Source organism: Macaca nemestrina, chromosome 2, assembly GCF_043159975.1.
Source record: "Macaca nemestrina isolate mMacNem1 chromosome 2, mMacNem.hap1, whole genome shotgun sequence".
Taxonomy (NCBI): domain Eukaryota; kingdom Metazoa; phylum Chordata; class Mammalia; order Primates; family Cercopithecidae; genus Macaca; species Macaca nemestrina.
Window position 1 is genome coordinate 159445362 of NC_092126.1, and position 23234 is coordinate 159468595.

The window sequence follows — 23234 nt, forward strand, 5'->3', positions numbered from 1 at the left end:
ATTCTCTGAAGCTTTCTCTTGGGAAGAAATTCTGAATGCTTGGCTTAAACCCAGCCCTGTGTCTTCAATGCTAGTGTTGCTTCTCTTTACACACTTATAACTGTACCTGGTTTTAATAGCTTGTAAGGTACTAGAATCTAGAAAAGAATATAAAGTTTTAATATTAAAAATGCCACAGCAAAGAAAAATAACATTGTAGATATGCATCTATTACCATGGCGATATCATTAAATGAGAAAAGCTGGTAACTAAATGTACCCATATACACATAAACAGAGGAATAGCTGGAAGAATAAACACAAAGTATTAGCAACTGTTAGACAGACAACCAAGTGGGTGGATTATTTCTGTTTCTTTTTGCTTGTCTGTATGTTTTATATCGAAAAATATGTAACTTTGTAATTAAACTTAAAAAAGATAAATAAAATAAAATAAAATAAAAAAACTTCCTTTAGAAAAAAATCAGAAGGAAGGTTGACTAAACCCAGTTTTTTTAAATTCCTCTGACTGTGTGTGTTCTAGGAGTGTGAGCCTTGCCTCCTCCACTTGAATGATCCTCTCTAAGCCTGATTCCTCATATGGAAAATATTAACAGTAACTCTATAGAGCTGTTTCAAAGATTAAGTGAGGTATTCCTTGTAAAAGCGTGCCTTCAATAAATGGTAGTTATTATCAGTTATTCTTGTATGTTTGTCTTTATAGCATAGGTTTAAAACCTTACAAATACTTTTCCAAATCTTTTCATGAAGGCAAAATAGTCTTGAGAAATTTGCATACATTCCTCCTATATGCAAATTCATCACATGCTCCCTCTTCTTTCAGCATAGACAAATGCTGGCTTCCCCAGCAGCAAGCATACTCCTGAGGCTCACCCTGCTCACGGTGTCACAGAAACAAAAGAAAGGGGGAAGAGAAAGGAAGCTGATTCTGCTTCTCTTAATCTGGGCAAGTTGACATTTGTTGAAATTAATTATTGGAAGACATGGTAATAAATGGTTTGCTTTCAGAATCAATACTGGGCAGATGAGAAAGCTTTCCTCTGGAATAACTTTCCCTGTTTCCTTTCTAAACCACGCCAATGCTCTCTGAGAGACAGTAACTATATTCTTCCTATTCTTCTCACTGTGCAAGGTAAAATATGTTGTCACATTTGTGAAACTTGAGTGATTCCACTCTTTCTGAGGAGGGCCACTAGGCAAAGAATCCTTTAGAAGGGAGAGTCTGTTCTCACTTGGCTCATAGTGTCTCTCTACTTCTTTCTCCCTTTTCTGGGGCCCCATGGCAGGCTCAGCTCCAGCCCAAATTGAGTCGCACCAAATTGAGTCGCACATCTCACTGACAGGCTTGTCCTCCATATCAGATTCCACTGGCAGCCAATGCAGTCTTGCCCTGGTACTCAGTTTCCATAACTACAGTTTTGTCCTGTTCCTAAGAGCCAGCCATTACCTTATCAGATACCTCAAGAATCCTGCCTCTGAACTGCAGCCCAGTGGCTACAGCCCGGCTAAGAGCCTCCCAGGTGCAAACTGTGCAAGCCTCCACCTTGGGTCGCTGAACACCACTGGCTCCTGGATGCCCAGCTGCTGGGTGTCCCCTGCCCCTAGGCAGGATATACCATTACTCTATTGGCTTTCCTTGTTTGACTGGTCAAATAGGGCACCCACCTCTTCCATAACACTTAACGCTTGATGATGTTTGTCGGTACCTGCAGCTGATCTGTCCTCTTGGCACCTGGCCATCTCAAAGCACAGGCCTACTCTTTCCCACATAGCTAAGCAGACCATTCCACGCTGAATCTTGAGAGATGACAGCATGGCACTTAACGGCTTTGCCTGGAAGGGAGTGAAGCTTAGATATATTCTATCACCAGCCACCGGCACCAACATGATCACCATTTGCTGCCACAGAGACCGCCATTTATGGAGCATCTCCTAAGAATCAAATTCTCCATTAGGTACTTTCCATATATTATTTCTCATCTCCACATCACTCTTCAGGGTAGGTGTCACTCTCATTTCAGAGAGAAGAACTCTGGGGCTCAGAGAACTTAAGTGATTGTCACAAGGTCCAGGGCCAAAAGTGGAAAAAAGAGACTGACCCCAAATGCTAGGCTTTTCTTCACTATACCATATGCCCCAGTAGAGGGAAATCAGAACTAAAGGGGACACCTCATATGGAGATAGGGGACTACTAGGGGGGTAGGTTTTTGAAAGCTAGGACATTTCATTAGTGATAGCTTAACTTTAGCAAAAGGTAAAAGGAAAGGGATGAAATAACCATCTGGTCTGGGCCAAGTGTAGTCCACCATTTTGTGCTAGAACATAGAAATGAAGACTCAGGCCAGATACTGGCCAAATCAATTGTTAACTAGGCCAAGCTCCAGCAAAGAGCAGAACCAGCTGTCACCAATCATTCTTACATGTGCTTCAGATACACCAGAGGACAGGCAGAGAAGGGCAAAAGTCAGTCATATGCGGCCTGAGGCTGCATAGACACCTTTTGGGTTAAAAAAATGTCATGGAGGATCAGGAAGGTGACCCTTCGTGAGAGTCCAAGGGAAATCTTAGAGGCAAGAAGGGAAAAAGTATCCCTTAGGGGTCCTGCAGTCACAGTGCTAATGTGAGGCGAGCTGCCTGAGGGATGACCCAGATCCACACACAGAAAGAGGGCTAGGAACTGGCTCTGGGACGGAAATGAGGACCACACCAGGCCTGATCCCAGAGACATCCGAGGTTCTTTTGAATCAAGAGACTCCACAGCAGGGTGGTTGACAGCCTGGACTCTGGAACCAGACTACTAGAGCTTGAATCTGAGCTCCACCACTCACAAGGTCTATCAACTTCAGCTACTCATTTAGTCTCTGTGCCTCAAATTCCCTATCTATAAATGGGAATTAGAAATATATATTAATAACTCATGGGATGTTGTGAGAAATAAATAAGTTAACATAAGAAAAATAATTTGAACAGTGCCCAGCACATAGAAAGTACTCAGCAGGTGTTATCATTGTTGTTGTTATGAAGACCATTTCCGTCTCAAAAAGGAGAAGGAAAAAATGGCAACCAGTGAACATTGGTTATATTGAATCAAAAGCAGTCTGTGACTAGAAGAGTTGTCTTGGACTCAAAATCAGTATGCTGAATACAAAGTCAATATACAGTATACCACTTCTATCTAATTTTTGTTTTGTTGTTGCCTTTCAGATCTCTTTGGAAAAGACCAATCTTACTCACCTGTAACAACAGCGAGTTTTTAAAAAGAGGAAAAAATACTTCCTTACATTTCAGCTAATGAAGAGAGAAGGTTAAAGCCTCCTCTGGTGGTCAGGCTCAGTGTGATGATAATGATCCCAGCTGGATAAATCATGGAAACGTAGTGGAGCTGGGAAAATGGACACAGTAAGTACAGCCATTTCTTCTTGTCAAGAGTGGTTTCCTATAGCTTCATCTGAATTTTTTTGGCTTTCTTTAATTAAAAAAATACAAAAGAGTCCAAAGAACTCACTCAAAATTTGACTCAAAAGATGCTTCCTCTAAAGTGCCAAACCCTGCACTGGGGCTATTCAGGGTGACCCCCAGCACAGGGCAGTCTTGCTAATTCTGTCAGGATAGTACTCAGTTATGTTCCAGGTTATGTGGTTCTGGAGCCTGTGTTCTTATAAATATTCATCCGATCTACCTCTCTTATTCTTAGAGCTGAGAGGGACCTCAGAGATCATCTGGCCTGATAACCGCCCAACAAAGGCATTCGTTCCATATCACTCATTCGTTTATCTTTCAAGTGTCCATTGCATGTCAGGGTTACCACTGTGCTAGGCATTGGTTTAAAAAGACTGAGACAAAATTATTGCTCTGAGGAAGATCACAGTCCAGTCAGATAGTGAGGACAGCATAAAACTGATTATGGCACTGTGCTAACTACCATAATAGAGATATGACCAGAGTAACTAGGTGACTAGAAAAGGGGCATCCAATCCAAACCAAGGAGGCCACAGAGGGCTTCCTGGAAGAGATGATATTTGAGACAAGTGTTTGCAGGTGAATAGAAGCTGGTCAGTTAAAGGAGTGAGAAGGAGACAGTATTGAGACTTTAGAGCATAGCATGCTCAGGAAAACAGGAATACATGGTGGGATACAGGCAACACAGGAAGGGTAAAAGCTAAAACCAGACAAAGTAATGGGCAGGTAACAAAGGGTTTATATTATTAAGAGTTTGAACTTTATCCTGATGGGAAGCCATCTATAGGTTCCATAACCAATGGAGATCATGATGAGACTGAATTTGAGGAAAGCCACTATTGTGGCAGTGTGAGGATAGATTTAAGACAATGACTGGAGTCAGGGAAAACAGAAGGCTATTGCAGTATTCCAAGCAAGAGATAATGAGGCTCTGATCTAAGGCAGTGGCAATGGGGATGGAAGGAAAGAAACATACGAAAGAGGCAGAATCAATAAGACTTTGCAATAGACAATGACGAGGAAGAGCAAGGGAGGAATCAAGAATGACTCCCAAGTTTCTGCCTCAAGCAAGTGGGTGGTTGGTGGCCTTCACTGGTATAAGGAATGTAGGAATAAGAGCACACCAGAAGGGGTAGGAGGTGATATAATAAACTTTGGACACACTGAGTTTAGGAACCCTCTGAAAATTGCAGCAGAGGTGTCCACAGAGCCAATGGGTTTACAAATATGGAACCCAGGGGTGAAACCAGAAATGAGACATGGATTTGGAAGCCATCAGAGCAGGGGTGGCTGTTGAGACTGAGAGAGAGTCTAAATTGTTCAGGGAGTGTGTATAAAGTGAGAAGAGAAGATCTGAGGAACAAATCCTGGGGAAAAGGGAAAAGAGTTTAATCAGGACCAGTCAGAAAGTCATAAGGAAACCAACAGGGCACGATGTCCCAGCTCTTTGGGGGGCCAAGGTGGGCAGATCACCTGAGGTCAGGAGTTCAAGACCAGCCTGGCTAACATGGCAAAACCCCGTCTCTACTAAAAATACAAAAATTAGCTGGGCGTGGTGGCGGGCACCCATAATCCCAGCTACTCGGAAGGTTGAGGCAGGAAAATCACTTGAACCCGGGAGACGGAGGTTGCAGTGAGCCGAAATCATACCATTGCACTCCAGCAGGGGCGACGAGAGAGAAACTCTGTCTCAAAAAAAAAAAAAAAAAAAAATCTGTTAAGTGTCTTTTGGATTTAGCAATAAATAATAAAGTTGGCAAATAAAACCAGAGAGTCCTGTTGGAGTCCCTGGAAGATTAACCTCAGTGGGCCAGAGGGAACAAAAGCCCAATGGCAGGGGTCAAGGGGAATGGAGGAGGTGAGGAAGTAGAGGTGGCAAATATAAACTCCTCTATCAAGAACTTGGACTACAAAGGGAAGGAGAAACAGAGGGGAAAGTAAGAGTTCAGAGAAGCTATTCTTGGTGGCTTGCATTCGTATTAATTTGTTTTTAAGATGGGAGAGGCCAGGCGTAGTGGCTCACACCTGTAATCCCAGCACTTTGGGAGGCCAAGGCAGGTGGATCACTTAAAGTCAGGAGTTCGAGACCAACTTGACCAACATGGTGAAACCCCATCTCTACTAAAAATATAAAAACTAGCAGGGTGTAGTGGCTCATGCCTTTGATCCCAGCTACCTGGAGGGCTGAGGCAGGAGAATCACTTGAATCTGGGGGGCAGAGGTTGCGGTGAGCCGAGATTGCGCCACTGCACTCCAACCTGGGTGACAGAGCAAGACTCTGTCTCAAAAACAAAAAAAAAAAACAAAAAAAAAAAAAAAAAGGGAGAGACTTGAGGGTGTTTAATCCTAAGGAAAAAAGGTTGCCTGTATCAGAAAACCTCCAGTGAGAAGAAGCATACTACATCACAAGGCACTTCACTCTGGTTTGAACAGCTCATAAAAAAGCAACCTGTGGTTAGAAGTTACACCTGAATTAAGCTAAAATTGGCTTCACTGTACCTTTTATTCTTATTTCATCTCTAGGAAGCCTTCAATTATCAAACCTATCATCCCCGCCTTCCATGAAACATTCTTTACTTGAAACAGAACATATCCAGTTACTTCAGCTTCACAGTCCTGGTAGCCTTCCAATAATCGTGGTGTATTTTGTCAATATCTTTTTAAAAATATATTTTCCAGAATTAGGCACAATTTTCCATATGTGATCTAAACAATGACAGTATAATTATTATCTCTCTGGTTTAGATATTATATTTTAATTTATATTATCACTCAAAAGCCTTTAACATTCCTCTTTGCTCTAAGAATAAAGTCTAACTCCTTGCATCTACAGGTCAAAGTTCTTGGGAGTTTAGACACAAACTACAGTTTTTGAGCTTTTCTACAATGATTCACATTCTACCACATAGAACCCTTTGCTCTAACCTATTTGACTGATTTCATTTACAGAGTCACAAATTTTTCCAGGAGATTTCAGGGAGCTTGAGGACTCCCACTATGACCATAGTTTTCCTTGACCAGAACTGAAATAATCTCAGAACAGCATTTTCCGTATCTTCCATTTGATGGAGCAGACTATGGTCCTCTCCACTAATGTGATGGCTCATTTCTGTGTTCCTCTTATCTTCATATTATTTCTGCATAAGGTTCTACCCTCAGGTTTGTAGATTTCATATAGATATGAAGCATTCTGATACAGTGTCACTCCTCCCATTAGAACAAGTCCTTTCAACAAAGAATCCTCTTCTACTGCCATTTTCTAGTTATGAGCTCAATATCCTGAGGTCTCAGTACTACCTATTATATTTATCTTCTTGTGTTAAAAGTTTAAGTGCACTACTTGTTACACATGCCTTTTGTTGGTTTATTTATAAAGAAGCCTAAAAATATTGTCTGCAACCTGTATTCTTGGTATTTTTTTAAACCTAAGGTTATCTAAGCACATTTTATTTATAACACACTTTTTCTATGTCACCTGTGTAAAGCCTAACATATCTGAATTTGGCTTCACTGGGTTAACTTTCTCCCTCTACTTTAAAATTCATTTAAATCTTTCTATATAGATTATCAAGGTTTCTGCCAACGTATATCCTTCCCAGTCCTTACAAGATGCACTCCATCCCTTGCCAGAAGCCCATCATCCTGGCTCTGCAGAACACGGTTCAGAAAACTTTTTGAAACACCATCTACATAGGCAGGCATTTGTTTCTCAAAGCTTCCCTTCTTTGCTGTAGTTACTGCCATTACATGGAACGAGAGATAAAAACACCACCTGTGGTTTCAAATCTTCCAGTTTGTTACTCAGAACTTAAGTCATTAGGAACAAAGTCCCAATTTCTTCTGAATGTGCCATTTGTTCCCCAAAGGAAGCAGCAAATGTGAGTGACAGTTCATGGGGTTAACAAGAGGTTCATGGTAGGCTCTCTACAACATCTTGGATATTGGCTCCTGCCCTCTCCCAATTTTCTACATCATATCCACACAAAGTGACCTTCAAAACCCTTGACTGGAAGTTAAGATGTAACATCTTTTTTTATCCTGAGTGTGATCACCAGACCATCTCCCATCAGCTCATACCAGTAAGTTCTCCCTAGTGCTCCAGGGAGGGAAGGTTCTGAATCCAACCCAACGGGAAACATTTAATGCAAGATCCAAAGACCAAGACTGTCCTTTATTTCTTTGCTGCTTCACATTCCTCCACTTTCCCACTTCATGACATTAATTTTTCTGCATTTTCCCGGCTTTCTTCCTCACTATTTTTTTTTCATTTGCCTAAGAATCTTTCATCCTTGCTAAGAAGCTAGAGTGTGAAAAAGCATCTATTTAAGCTCTCCCACCTTTTCCTTCTGCTTGCATTTGCAGCTGCTATAATTGGTCATCATCTCTGGCAAGAAGAGAAAGAAGGAACTTACTTTGAAGGTCACTGCATCACTGCATATTAATTGAATTGCCAGATGAAGTAGCTTTTACTAGAAATGCCCCTTGAAAACCTTAAAAGAGCAAACATTAAGCCTCCTTTCGTGCCACGGAATTTCTTAGAAGGTTAGAACATGTTTGATGCATTTTTTAAAATTAGATTTTGAGTTCTTCAAGACAGAAACTGTGGAACTCTTAACTTTTCACAGTGCCCAACAGAGAAACTTGATGGGAAATGAAAATTGATGAGGGCTATTGTTCAACTCTGAGGGCACAGACCTTCCATCTCTGTGGATTATCCTATTTTATTTTGCCCTTATTACTATGGTAGGTTTGCTGATTGTATCTTCAGTGTATCAGAGTATCTTCAGTGGGCAAGGTCACTGATAAATCCACTAAAATGCCTTTCCTCTATTCTTACCTATTTTGAATGATTTTTTTTTTACAGTTCCAGTTTTACTAAGTCAACAAAGTATCAAGATAGCACAATGCAGTTGCCTACAGAGTTCAGAACATTTGTCATCATTGACTCTTTCTCTTACCACTTGTTTGGATTATCCATTCATTCTGTTAATTCTTCTTTCATAATAGCTCTTATTTTTTATTGTTATACTTTCAGTTCTGAGGTACGTGTGCACAACGTGCAGGTTTGTTACATAGGTATACATGTGCCATGTTGGTTTGCTGCACCCATTAACCCGTCATTTACATTAGGTATTTCTCCTAATGCTATCCCTCCCCCAGCCCCCGATGCCCTGACAAGCCCCAGTGTGTGATGTTTCCCTCCCTGTGTCCATGTGTTCTCATTGTTCAATTCCCACTTATGAGTGAGAACATGCGGTGTTTGGTTTTCTCTTCTTGTGGTACTTTGCTGAGAATGATGGTTTCCAGTTTCGGAATGATTTTTTTAAAGTGTGTTCTACTCAAGTTTGACAAAAAACAAAACAAAACAAAACAAAAAATCCACAAGGGTTGGACAGATAAACAAGTAACCAGAGATTACTGAATAAAGTACTTAATTGTGCCCATGTTTTTCTATTTCTTTAAGTCTTTCTTTAAATTGTCTGCTCTTTCAAAAATGTTACACTAATGCTACTTAATATGCCTAGCTGCTTAAATGTGATTTGGTGCTCTGAGACTTTAGATAATATATATTTGAATGTAAACACTTGCTAATTTTTGACTAAATTAGCATACAGAAAATCTGGCATTTCAGATAATGAGGCCATAAAGCAGGCCACTAGCAGAGCAGGCACAGCTGTTATGTAAACCACAGGCACTTGAGTACTGTCCTACCTCGTAGTAGCAAATATCTCATGACAATATAACATTACCACATTCTATTCCACCACCGGGGCAGACATGGACACATCTATCCCCTGACAGCCATCCTATTATGGGCAGCAACTCCATCTTACACTTGTTTATATTATTGATGATACCTAATGTACCACAAAAAATATGTGTCTCTTAAAAACTGTTCTACTTGGTGGCCTGAGTCATTTGATGAGATTATAGGCAAACTGAGTCCAGTATTCGACCTAAGGAGCAGCAGGGGTTCCCGCCAGTGCCCAGGTCTTCTGTTTGAGCATGCACAACCTCAGCAGCTTGGACTAGATAACTGTAGACACAGATCCCCTAGTGTATCCCTTCCTGGACCTTCGCTCTGAATGTTGGCTTCCTCCCTAGGGAGGCTGTCATGACTGCAAAGCCTTTCCCCAGTCAGCTCAGCTTCTATGTCGGCTATTCAAAGAGTGCCATCTGCAGGATGAACTGAGGACTCAAATATTTAATTCATCTTCAAAGGGTATTTGAAGAATTTGTTTAAAATTTGTTCAAGAGCTATTAAACACAAAAGTTAAAGTTTAATGAAGGATAATGGATTGCCACATAAATTCTTCAAAGATATCATTTATGTCTATTTAATAGCTGCCCTAAATGTCTTTACTACAAAGACTAACCACTGGTAAGAATCACAGATGCCTCCACTATCCCAAGAGTGGAGATGTATTTGTTCAGGGGCTTTACACTGCCTCAACCCCTCCCCGTGGGTAGCCATTCCCTCTGTTGAGGGCTTGCTTTTCCTTTCAGAAGGACAAATTTCCAGGATCTGTGACAGATGTAATAGCTCTCTTTCTGCTTTGATTCAAGACAGTTTTTTGAACCTAAATACAGAGAATGGGTGCTCAGAATTCCTCTCTCATTATCAGTCTCAGGTAAAGGAATCCCAAATGATAAGGCTGAAAGAGGTCCCTTCACAGAATCACGACCCATTAGAGTATTGCTTATAAGTTACCCCAGGCCCCTACCCCGCAGCATATATAGCCTTCCTGACCACATCTCATAAACAGCAACCCAAACAAAGAATAAGAGTGTCCATGCTTTGGGCTTTCTGTCATTGCTCTTCTTACTGAAGAACTTTTCAATTCCTGATTAAATCCACTCCTCTTCTCCCAGTGGCCCCCATCTAATTGAGAGCAGAAGCAAGAGAGAAAGAAGAACCCTTTCCTGCCTAGATCACCCCATTTTCACCACCTAAACATGGCAATCACGCTGTACAGAACAAAGCAGGTCTCAGGCAGGCTGCTACTGACAGCCAACCAGCCTTCACTGTGGTCAGCATTGGTTTTCCTATGTGGACTAACAATCCCAGGATGCTGGGCTGCTCCATCTCCCAGAGTGGGGATCACAGAATAAGGTAGGATTAATTCCCCAACTACAAGATCCAGCTCTGGAGGCTAATTTCAGGGTAATGAGATGGCTCACGAACCCTAGGTAAAGTGCTCCCTTCGTAGCTCATATCTGCTTTTCTCCTTTCCAGAGCAAACACTCCTCCTAAAAGGATGAGCCTTTTGGAAGTTAGAACTCTGTCTTCTCTTTCAAAAAAATACAGTCTTATCAGAAAGCAGAGTCAGGGAGGTGTGGATCATGCCAGTGGATTACTCATTGGAAGGGCCAGAGGAAAGTTGTAATCGATGTCAATAAGGGTGGCAACATCCCCCACCCTCACCCCCTTTGTCTTTGTCCCACACTTTCCATAAGCAAATGGGCACTCAGAAATGAATTTTATGCCCACTTCCTTTACCTCAATAAGGAGGGACAGCATGGAATTAGGATAAGAACATGACTCTGGAATCCAACAGACCTGGGTTTGAATCTCAGCAGAGCCCCTGACAAGCTGGATGACTTGGGCACATGGAAGAACTTTCTAAGCCTCAGTGTTGTCTTCTATAAAACAAGGCGAATACTACCTATCACTCAGGATTGGCATAAGATATATAATGGAAACATAAGCTCTCAAAAATGTGCCCATTCTTTCTTTAGCATGAATTTAAATTCATGTGTTTTTGTTGCTGATGGAAAAGCATTGTCCCACATGAAAGGAGTATCAGGTATCAGCGAGAAGGTGGAGGAACAGTCGGGAAAAATGGGCCTGAGGTGGCCATGGGTCTTGCTTGGTTGTAACAAAATGCAAAAACTGTGGCCTATAATCAAAACATGGGCCTACAACCAAGGTTGGCATTGCCTCTGAGGCTATATCAGGCAGAGGGCAAGGAGGATTGAGCTGGGTCAGAGCTATGGGTAGCTTTGGGGATGTCCTTTCTAAGTGAGGAGTGCTGAGCCATAGGACAGCCCACAGGCAGAAGCACCAAAGCTATGGGATGGCCCTATTCCAACAGACCACCCCACGTACTACAACCTCCACTCTCAGCCGTCAGGGGATACATGTGGCCCTCTCCCATCCTTGGCTCCCTAACAGCCTAGAGAGGAATGACCCAGGATGCATGGCCACTCAGATATTTTAGATCTGTGCTGCATCTTGCCGAAGGTCCTCACTGGCTAGGAGGCTTTCTTTTTTTGTATTGTGGTAAAATATACACAATATAACACAGAGTTTTAACCATTTTAAAGTGTATAATTGGCCAGGCACGGTGGCTCAAGCCTGTAATCCCAGCACTTTGGGAGGCCGAGACGGGCGGATCACGAGGTCAGGAGATCAAGACCATCCTGGCTAACACGGTGAAACCCCGTCTCTACTAAAAAATACAAAAAACTAGCCGGGCGAGGTGGCGGGCGCCTGTAGTCCCAGCTACTCCGGAGGCTGAGACAGGAGAATGGCGTAAACCCGGGAGGCGGAGCTTGCAGTGAGCCAAGATCACGCCACTGCACTCCAGCCTGGGTGACAGAGCAAGACTCCGTCTCAAAAAAAAAAAAAAAAAAAAAAAAAATGTATAATTTAGTGGTATTAAGTACATTCACAGTGTTGTGGTGCAACCATCACCATCATCTATCTCGAGAACTCTTCATCTTCATCATGCAAAACTGAAACTCTGTATCAATTAAACCAGGGGTGTCCAATCTTTTGGCTTCCCTGAGCCACATTGGAAGAAGAATTGTCTTGGGCCACACATAAAATATACGAATGATAGCTGATGAGCTTAAAAAAATTGCAGAAAAATTCATAATGTTTTAAGAAAGTTTACCAATTTGTGTCGGGCCACATTCAAAGCCATCATGGGCTACATACAGCCTGTGGGCCATGGGCTGGATAAGCTTCATTAAACAAAAGCTCCCTATTCCTCCCTTACCCCCAGCCTCTGACAACCACCATTCTACTTTCCATCTCTATGAATCTGACTACTCTAGGTATAAGTAGAATCATAAAATATTTATCCTTTTTGTGAATGACTTATTTCACTTAGCATAATGTCTTCAAGGTTCATCCATGTTGTAGCATATGTTAGAATTCCCTCCCTTTTTAAGTCTAAATGATACTCCATTATATGAATAGACCACATTTTGTTTATCCATGCATCCGTCAATGGACATTGGAGTTGTTTCCACCATTTGAATATTGTGAACATGAGTATATAAATAAATATCTGTTTGGTGGCTGGGCACAGTGGCTCACGCCTGTAATCCCTGAACTTTGGGAGGCTGAGGTGGGTGGATCACTTGAGGTCAGGAGTTCGAGACCAGCCTGGCCAACGAGGTGAAATCCCATTTTTACAAAAAAATACAAAAAATTAGCCAGGTGTGGTGGCAGGCGCCTATAATCCTAGCTACTCAGGAGGCTGAGGCAGGAGTATCACTTGAACCCAGGAGGCAGAGGTTGCAGTGAGCCATGATCACATTACTGTACTCCAGCCTGGGCAACAGAGCGAGACTATGTCTCAAAAAAAAAAAAAAAAAATCTGTTTGAGTCCCTGCTTTCAATTCTGTTAGGGATACACCCTGAAGTGGAATTGCTGGATCTATGATAATTCTGTTTTTAATTCTTGAGGACCCTCCACACTGTTTTCCACAGTGGCTGCACCATTTTACACTCTCATCAACAGTGCACAAGGGTTCCATATGAGGCTTTCTTTATCTCACAGGCTGGGTCTAATCCACCCAGACTCCCTGGGCTCAGGTCACTGCGGACATGGTCTTTCTGGCTCCTATAAGGCCTCTCGATTTTCAGCAGATGCTTGCAGCTCCCCTAGAGAGGCAGTAATGCTCCATGACCTTCCTGTTCTTGCTCGGTTGTTGACATACCATCTCTTTTTGCATCCATAGCACATAGTCTGTCTAGGGCTGGGAGCCTCCCTGGGTGAGGCCTAGGGCTCTGCACAATGCCCAAAGTGGGGCCCACATTGAGGGCTGTCTGCCTGGTGGGACTGAAGTCAGCTCTGGCTAAAGCAGTGATGTGGCAAAACCTAGTTCTGTCATCCTCACTCCTTCAGCAGCACTTACCCCTCTGTCCCATATGGGCACCCTCCCTCCCTTATTCTTCATTATTTTGTTTTACATGGCAGCTGATCACACCTGATAAAATAACTGGAGAGTAGTATTTCATCTTGAAAATGAAAATTCTCAGGACCCATTTGGAAAACTCCCCAATGGAGAAATATAACAGAGTTAGGATAACATTTTTAAGATGAAGGCTCTGAACAAAAACACTTTAAAACAATTATACTATTAGACAAATGGCCAGGGCCTCTCATACAACATCTTTGCGCAAATTCAGAAATGGTGCCCTTTTTGGATCAGGTGTGCAGCTCAGCTAAAAGACTGAACATTATATAAATGGAAGTTTAAATATTGTCCAAATGACACCAAGGCAGGTTCTTTGGGCACATTCAGCGCTGTGAGTGCATGGCTGGTGAGCAGGTGTCACCTGTTTCTCCAGGTCCTGGAAGGTATGTGGCTTTGTAAGTAGAGCTGGGACTGATTTTTAGCTCTCACTCACTGGCAGTAACAACCATAAGCAGCAGCCCTGGGGTGATGAGGAATCTAATAATGTCATTCCCTCCTGCCAGCACCACCTTGTGGACAAGGCATTTTTAGATCACACCAGCAGGAAGATTTTTTTGAAAGATCATAAATATGGGCATCTATTTTACCACTCACCTAGAATCCAATAGAAGACAAAGGACTCCTTGCATCAGGCAGGAAGGCAGCCCAGCAGCCACAGGCTATCAACCCAGCAAGCCTCACCAAACACCAAAGCCACAGCGCTGGTCTCCCTCATCTAGACACACACACACACACACACACACACACACACACACACACACAGAGACAGCATCTCACCTGAGCCACCTCTTCAAAGTCATCGTGCCTCTTCTGCAGGGCCCGGGCTCGATGTAGGGACTTTCCAACTCCAGTGTGTTTGCTGAGAAAGGCCTCACCATGGTTTTCAATCCAGTCCAACACCTGGTCAAAGAAGGATAACAGCAACTATGACTTCCTAGCAGAAGGAAAGACACGTGACAACATGTGCAACTGCTAGAGTCCTAACCACCCCCACATCCCATCCCAATTGTAAAGCAGCAGTTCAGGTGGAAATGGTCAATCTGCTGTGAGTCCATGGGATTTCATCACTGTCACTGGCAATATCACAGTCCCACCCTTAACTAAATTCAACTTACCCTTTTTGATCTCCATATTATCCGTCCATTACTTTTTCCATTTTCTTAGTTCATTATTTTAAACAAGCTACACACCAGGCACAGTTTAACCCCCTCACCACTTCTACCCAATCACATAAAGATATTGGCAGGAAATTAGGTAGTAGCAGTTTGGGCAGTATCTTGGCCCTCATTACTCATCGGTCACTCTGCCATAAGAATGCAAACAGCAATGGCAACCAGTCATGGGGATCCTGCCTATTGTGCTCCTGGGACGCCCCTTCCTAATCTTGAAAGCAAAGTCCAGGGTAGTCAGTCCCCAGTTGGATGCTCATGATATCTGAACACTAGGACAATAGCCCCCTCTGGCTTCTTTCCATCTTCCTCCTCCAATCGATACCAACTAACCAAACAAACAAATGTATAAATTAAAGTATTTGCATCCTAAGTCCTTTAGTATCTGAGTCTCTTGGGAAGTAGTGGAGACTTTATGTTCTTCCAGGCTAAAGATCTAGTGATTTGGCTTCAATACAGTTTCCTTGGTATTTAGAGACACTGGAACAGAGAAGCCTGGGCAATAGAGGGGTGAGAGAGAGGGGAAGCTAAGAAGGGTGGAAAAGAAGTTTTCCTGAGGGGCACTTGAGAGGCAGGATGGAAATCCCTTAGTAAAAGCCTTGACGTGCAGGGAGGATCAAAGCCTTTAATACTCATTTTGCATTCTTGCAGATGGCCTAACAAAAATGCGTGCATCCCAGAGATCATCTTTTGATCTCTGACAAGTTGGTGCTCAGTAAATCGGGTGACCACAATTAAATCAGAATTACAGTATAGACACACCTGTTATAGATCCTGCTAAAACTCAAGTGAGTCCACTCACTGCCTGCAATATTAACCATGAACTAAACATTTGATTAATGATGTACTAGCCTTTCCAGATTTTGGAAGAACTTATTGGAAAATGACTTAGATGAACTAGGTCTATTTAAAAAGATGGTTTAACTCATTCCTGTGTCTCAGACAGATTGCCCTGTAGCAAACAGAGGTAGAACCAAATCATTCCATAGACTATAGGCATGGGAGTTCTCTGACATTTGGGATATTTTAATATCTGCAGTGTGTAAAGTGTGAACATTTTCAAAGTCTTTGGTGACAGGATCACAAAGCCCACATTATGATTGTGCTAGTTCAGAGAAAGGTACATATGAATATAAAAATGAGGCTTAACAAATATCCACTTAATGAAGACAGGTGGAGTAATTGTCCATCATCATGAAGAAAAGAAGTTTTTTGTAAATAAAAAATGAATTCATCTAAACGTTATCTATGGATATTTTAAACACTTTATAATATATTCTGGCAATATGCATATTTTAAGTATTCTGGAGGCACAGCCATAAAAAGAAATTGTGGTAGTGCTGGATTTTTACCTTTTGCAAATACTGAAAGGCAGCACTGAAAGGAACTTTACATGTTCCTCTCTTAGAAGAGCCTACATTTCTCTAGAATTACTTACGGTGAAACTTCAACCAAAAAAATCAAGAGAGTGTATTTTTACTTGGCTTGCCACAATTAGATCTCACAATTCTGTACTGTCACGGGATTTATGAGCTTCAGCATGCAAGGTCAAAGGCAAATACTTTGTAGTCACAAAGTTTCCCGTATATTAGGTGCCAACTATAGTAAAGTTTTAGGATTTTAAGGCATAAACTTTCATCAATCCCTTCTGAAAACAATTGAGGTTTGAGGATAATTTTTTGCATATTAAAGAACTACCAGTGGTCATTTACGAATGTGTTGGAATTTATAACAGATTTTTCAGACCACAATTTTTTAAATTTAGTTTTGAGCACTTAAGTATGAATTGCTTGTCTCGCAGTGTTTTCATGAGTTTTGTTTTATTTCAGTTTTTATCTCTAGCTTTAAGAAAATTGGTTATTCTGAAGTAAATTGGTTGAAGAGGAATATTTTCCATCTACTAGTTCACCCACATACAGCATCTGCACTCCCCAGAAACGATTTTACAACTTTTAAATATTTTTTAAAAGGCAATTTGTTTCCTTTTTCAGTACTTTGCTTTCTTTAAAATGTCAATTTATTTTTAGTTAGTGACACTTAGTTTTACTTAATTGGCTATGCCTTCATCACTTAAAAACCTATTTCTTTCATATTTGAGAAGCTTTTACTTCATTTTAACATAACTGTGATTGCTCTGTGATGTTATAGTGCCATCATTTAGTCCAATTTCTGCCATTAGAATTGAAGCTGTAGGGAAAATATGTGCAATTTCAACGAAAGTTCAGGAGCTACGCAGAAATCAATTTAACAAATCAAAAAGCAAATAATTTAGGAAAGTTAACAAAATTTCTTTAGTAATCCAGACTGAAAAAGTACTCGAGGCTAGATAAACATAGTCAATATATGAAGTACTGTTAAAGATTCTAATTTCTATTTTATTTCAGATGGTTCATTTAGAGCCATCACTGCATCATACACGTATTTAGACCACACACCGTCTCGACCCTGATTCCATGTCCTCCAACCTCAGGAGTACAATCTGACTTTCCATGCAGATCCTGCGCAGCAGAGAAACATGTTCCTGAGCAGACACCAGCAGTGCCTGACAATTACATTACACACTATAAATTTATGTGTGGCTTGAGATTCTGGATATTTGTCAGTTTCTAGTGTGTTCCATTAAGATAAATCAGGCTCCAGAATCTGAACATCACTGGTTAAAGAATAAATTGACTTTCTAGTCAAATCCCAGACCCTACCTAAGTATAAGCGCCCATCAAGGTACTCCTTATAATCTTATTCCTGAATAATTTCTCCTCATCTACAAGGCATACTTAAAATACTCAATTACCAATCATAGTCAGGGTATACAGCATGAGAGTCATTCATACCTATCGATGGCTCTGAATTGGTATTTGAGCATTTCTAACTTTGGAGGTTTTATCTTTTTGTTTTCGTCTGAGGGGTCCTCAGGCAGCAGAGAAGCATGTGTGGGTGTGTAAGTATTCACATACTCAGATATGTATTTAAATAGTCTTATTGTACCACAGTGCCAGGCACTAGAGCAGCTCTGGAGAGGGGGGAGCAGCAGTAAAAAGGCAGGCTTGGCCTGATGCTGGGAACTCAGTCTACAGGGGTAACAAGCACTACACACTAAATCATACAATTCGTCATTCATTGCAAAGGTGAAAAGTACCAACAGCCAAATGCATCTTCTCTGGGGAGTCACAGAAGGTTTCTCAGGAGAAGTGAGGTTTAGCTGAGATCTGAGAGAGAGTAGGATTTAACCAAATTAGGAATTGAAATGACCAGCATGGCTTGCATAGGGGATAAGTAGGAAATGGACCCTGAAAAGGCAGGTACCAGATTGTGGTGAGCCGTGGTGTGCTGAACAGAAGAATCCAGTGTTCATCCTAAGAGCCACTGAAGAGCCGCTGCCAGGAGGATAAAGACACTTTTCATTTCCAGTTAAAAATTATTGCTCTGACTGACTAGGTGCAGTGGCTTATGCCTATAATCCTATCCCTTTGGGAGGCAGAGGCAGGTGGATTGCTTGAACCTAGGAATTTGAGACAAGCCTTGGTAACATGGCAAAACTCTGTTTCTACAAAAAAATTAGCCAGGCGTGGTGGTGCACACCTGCAGTTCCAGCTATGTAGGAGGCTGAGGAGGGAGGATCCTCTGAGCCTAAGAGTTCCAGGCTGAAGTGAGCTGTGATATCACCATTCCAGCCTGGGCAATAGAGTGAGACCTTATCTCAAATATATGTGTGTGTGTATATGCGTGTGTGTGTGTGTGTGTGTGTATAAATATATATATATAGCTCTGACTGCTTTGTGGAGGATCAACTGGAGAAGGCAAGAGTAGAGAAAGGAAAACAGGAGGCAGAAATTCTGACAAGAGGTGATGGTAACTCATGCAAGGCCAATGGCAGTGTCTATAGATAGACAGATTGGGGGGAAAGAATTGCCAGGACTTGGTAACTGGCTATGGGGGAGATGCAGAGGCAGGAAGTAAGCCTGACCCCCAGGGGCATGTCTTGAATATCTGAGCGGAAGGTAGAACTAGTCACTGGTACGGGACTGAATGAGTTATGAGGGGTAGCACAGACATAACGTATTTTTTTTCTTAAGATTTTTTTCCCTTTCTATGCTCACACTCTTGTTCTGAGAATGACTATGGAAAGGGATACTCATGGGCATAAGTGGCAGTGATTTGTGCCCCTGAACTTGAATGGGAAATAGTACTCAATAATGGTTGTCAATCAGATTCTGGGAAAGATGTGCCTTTAGTTTCAAAGAAGTAATTTATACACTAAGGCTAAAAAATAAATTATAAATTGTTAATCTACCTAAATCCCAATAATAAAAGTTAGGAATGCCAAATCCATTTTAAAAACATAACTTCAACCTAATTGTCCATCAATGGATGACTAGATAAAGAAAATGTGGTATATATTGACAATGGAATACTATTCAACCATAAAAAAGAATGTAATCATGTCTTCTGCAGCAATATGGATGGAACTGGAGGCCATTATCCTGAGTAAAACAAGTCAGGCACAGAAAGACAAATATCACATGTTCTCACTTATATGTGGAAGATAAATAATGCAGACGCATGGATGCAGAGTGTGTAGTGCTAGACAATGGACACTGGAAAGGGAGAGGGGGTAGGTGATGAGAAATTATTAATGAGTACAATATATGTTATTTGGGTGATGGATAGCCTAAAAGCTCTGACTTTACCACTATGCAGTCTATGTATATAACAAAATTATACTTGGACCCTGTACATTTATACAAATAAAAATAAATAAATAAATAAATAAATAAATAAATAAATAAAGGCATACCCTCAGACCTAAATGAAATTAACCCATGCATTCTAAAAAGGGCTTTTCACTGGGGTATACTTTTTGAGCAGCCCTTAACTTGACATACAAAGTCCCCTATGCCTGGCCCTACCCCCTCTTAACCCCACCTTTGGTGAGTTCCTGCCTCACCCCCAAACACCCTAAAAGCTGCCTCTCATCTCCTAAGTTTTGCTCTGTTTTCCCCGTCACTTTCCATATCCTTTCCTCTTGTATACCCACTTCCCAGGCTACCTCCTACTTATCCTTTAAGCTCTACTTCAAAATCATTGGCTATGGAAAGCCTTAACTCCTTAATAACCCATCCAGGCTGAAGCGGGTGTTTCTCTTCTCTTATTCTGTTCAAACCACAATTATTGCCCACAGGCCTGTCTCTCACACTAGACTCCAACCTCTTTGTACTCCCAGGACACAGTGTGGTACTCAACACAGAGTGGTTGCTTAATACATGTTTAATTGAACTGAACTCAAACTGACCCCTCTAACGCAGAACTTTGGCGTGAATGTCTCCTGCTGTACACTCCCACTGTAACTCTCAGTCTGCACTCAAAGTTTTCTCTTTGTGCATTTCTACCTTCTCCACTGTCCCACTTGGCAGGTAGTTAGTTCCTAGAGGGATGTAAAGAGTACAGGTTTTTCACCATTTGTATGCTACCCTTCCCTCTCTTCTACCACACAGCATCCTTGCCTGCATCTTGCACTCAGAAGATACACAATGACTGTTTATAGCCATGAACTGCCAAGTGCATATGTGGCCGAGGTCCCTGCCTTGCTTGTCTTGAGAGGAATTTTGCCATCCCATTCAGGAATGCCATCATTAGGGATAACAGTGCAGGTGAGCCCAGTCTCCTTGCCACTACAGCAGGCAGGCAGTCTTGTAACAACTTGTAAAGATCTTCTTTTCTCCGTCTTGACTTTTCAACCAGAAAGCAGTCTTTTCCAAGAACAGTCTTTTCCAAAAGAGATGCTCACATCCTCGACTAGAATTGAAAGCTAACCTAACAGCCATTATGCATAATTCCCTAATCACCCCCTTTCTTCCTCATCTAATTGTGTTTATTCCAACCAGCATACAATCAAGATGCAATGCCTTTCAGAAGACAGTCTTTTCTAACTGCCAAGGAGAAGGGAAAATGTTCTGTTCTTTTTTTTTGAGATGAAGTCTCTCTCTGTTGCCCAAGCTGGAGTGCAGTGGCATGATCTTGGCTCACTGCAGCCTCTGCCTCCCAGGTTCAAGCGATTCTCCTGCCTCAGCCTCCTGAGTAGCTGGGATTATAGGTACATACCACCATGCCTGGGTAATTTTTTGTATTTTCAGTACAGACGGTGTTTTGCCATGTTGGCCAGGCTGGTCTTGAACTCCTGACCTCAGGTGATCCACCTGCCTCGGCCTCTCAAAGTGCTGGAATTATAGGTGTGAGCCACCATGCCCGGCTGGAAAATGTCCTTTTGAAGAGAATTATTAACAAACAATCTCTGTATGGTGGCCATGAATGCATCTGAGCTCATGAGAAACCACTCTGGTCTTAAGGACTTTGTAAGTACCATTCCATGTGCCAGAACCTCTTCTTCTTCTTTTTTTTGGAGACAGAGTCTCACTCTGTCACTCAGGCTGGAGTATAATGGCGCAATCTTGGCTCACTGCAACCTCCACCTACTGGGTTCAAGCGATTCTCATGCTTCAGCCTCTTGAATAGCTAGGACCACAGGCACACACCACAATACTCAGCTAATGTTATTGTATTTTGGTAGAGACAGGGTTTTACCATGTTGCCCAGGCTGGTCTTGAACTCCTGAGATCAGGCAATCTGCTCACCTCAGCCTCCCAAAGTGCTAGTATTAGAGGCATGAGCCACAGTGCCCAGTCCCAGAACCTCTTCTTAAACGCATCTTCATTGCTCATTCATTCAGCTCTCCACTTACTCATCACCAGTTATCGCCATATGACACATGGCGTACTTGCTTGGTTTGGGTGTTGTTTTATTTCCACCCCCTGACTGTAAGCTCTATGTAAACAGGGGGTTCATTTGATTTGCTGCTGTGTTCTTCTCCGAGTATTTGCTGAATAAATGGGTAAACGAATAACAAATATAATTTGAAAACTTCCTGTGTGGGAAGGACAAAACCCATGAAAAGAAATGGAGATGTTTTGCAAATGTAGGCGGAATCAGAATCTCACCTCTCTGATCCCTCACCTGGTTCTCTCTGATAAGTCATCTTATTTGAAATAGATTATTCAGCTTGTGTCATAATTTGATCCACAGGGTAAAACAAGAAATTGCCTGATGTTTTAAGTAAACTAAAGATTTCTCCTCTCTTAATTTCTACCTCTCAGCCCTCAGCCTCCCACATTTAGAAAGCCATTATTCTGAAGTAAATGAAGGATCATTTATATGCCATCAGGCATCTACAAGACATTTTGTTCTGTTAAAGGTTCAAGTACACACAGTGTGAAGAGCACTCAGGAGAGTCTACCACATCATTATTTCTGTCTCTTCACACAGCACACTGAGCACTAGTTCTGAAGGGGAGCAGCTCCTAGGCTGCCTATACCACCCAGCTCCCCATCGGCTGCAACTGGAGAGCATGCAGGCACCACTTGAAATGCCCAATTACCAGCAACTCATTTTCCATCCCCTCTTTGGAACAAGTATGATCAAAATAAATGTCTTGCTATGGCAGGAGAAGCCATCATTCTTCTGAGAGGGCTCAGCGGAAACTCATTAGCAGGTGTACAGACTGTGCTTCCATTGAGAGCTGCAATTCTGTCTCCTGGCAGACCCGATGTCGGGTAGAAGCCAGCTGAGGGTCCAGAGACCCAAAGTCTCAGCTGCCCCTAACCCTTGGCCTCTCCAGCCCCAGCCCACCTGTACCTGTCCCCTCCCAGCACAGTGGAGGCTGGGTCCTCCTACCTCCCTGAGAGAACCTCCTCTGCCTAGTGGCTTGCTGTCTGTTTCTGGAGGCACTATACTTTTTAACACTAAGGCTTCAAACTCTTGCCAGCAGTTGTGAACTTTAGAATGCTTAAGAATCACCTGGGGTTCTTTTTAAATTATAGGCTCCACCTCATTCCCAAATTCTGAATCAAGAAATGTAGAATAGGGCCTGATAATCTGTTTTTAAAAAGCCCTCCACTCTGCCCAGATAATTTTAATGCAGGGGTCCAAGGACCACACTTTGAAAAATACAGTTACATATTCATATGTGATGCCTCCTTCATTTTCTGTAACAAATGGAAAATTTTTAGTGATTTTTTTTCCCATAAAAGCTCCCAAACCTACACTTTCCCCATTACCCTTGTTCATCCTCTATGGCCACATACCATGCCTATGGTTTCCAGTCTCCCCTCACCCCAACTCAGCCCCTAAACTGGCACTAGATTTCCTCAAACCTCTACTCTGATTACATGTCTCCTCTGCACAGAATCCTTCAACAGCATCTCATCAATAATCATGCGTGAGTTCTTTATCCTTTAGCCTAGTATTCAAGATACCAGAATTAGCATGTTGAGATCAAGGACATGCTAAGGATAGGGATTGTTAGAAAAAAGGTACCCTGGATGGTTACTGTCTTATCACT

General features: G+C 42.0%; 1 protein-coding gene across 26 annotated transcripts in view; it reads right to left on the bottom strand.

The window, feature by feature from the left end:
• Window positions 1–23234, bottom strand: part of LOC105470260 (kalirin RhoGEF kinase) — a 700354-nt gene that overhangs the window by 366488 nt on the left and 310632 nt on the right. For all 26 annotated transcript variants that reach the window (XM_071089172.1, XM_071089152.1, XM_071089145.1 and 23 more), the window contains exon 10: window positions 14451–14573. In XM_071089172.1, the coding sequence (XP_070945273.1) occupies window positions 14451–14573 (123 nt within the window). The remainder of the gene's footprint in view (window positions 1–14450; window positions 14574–23234) is intronic.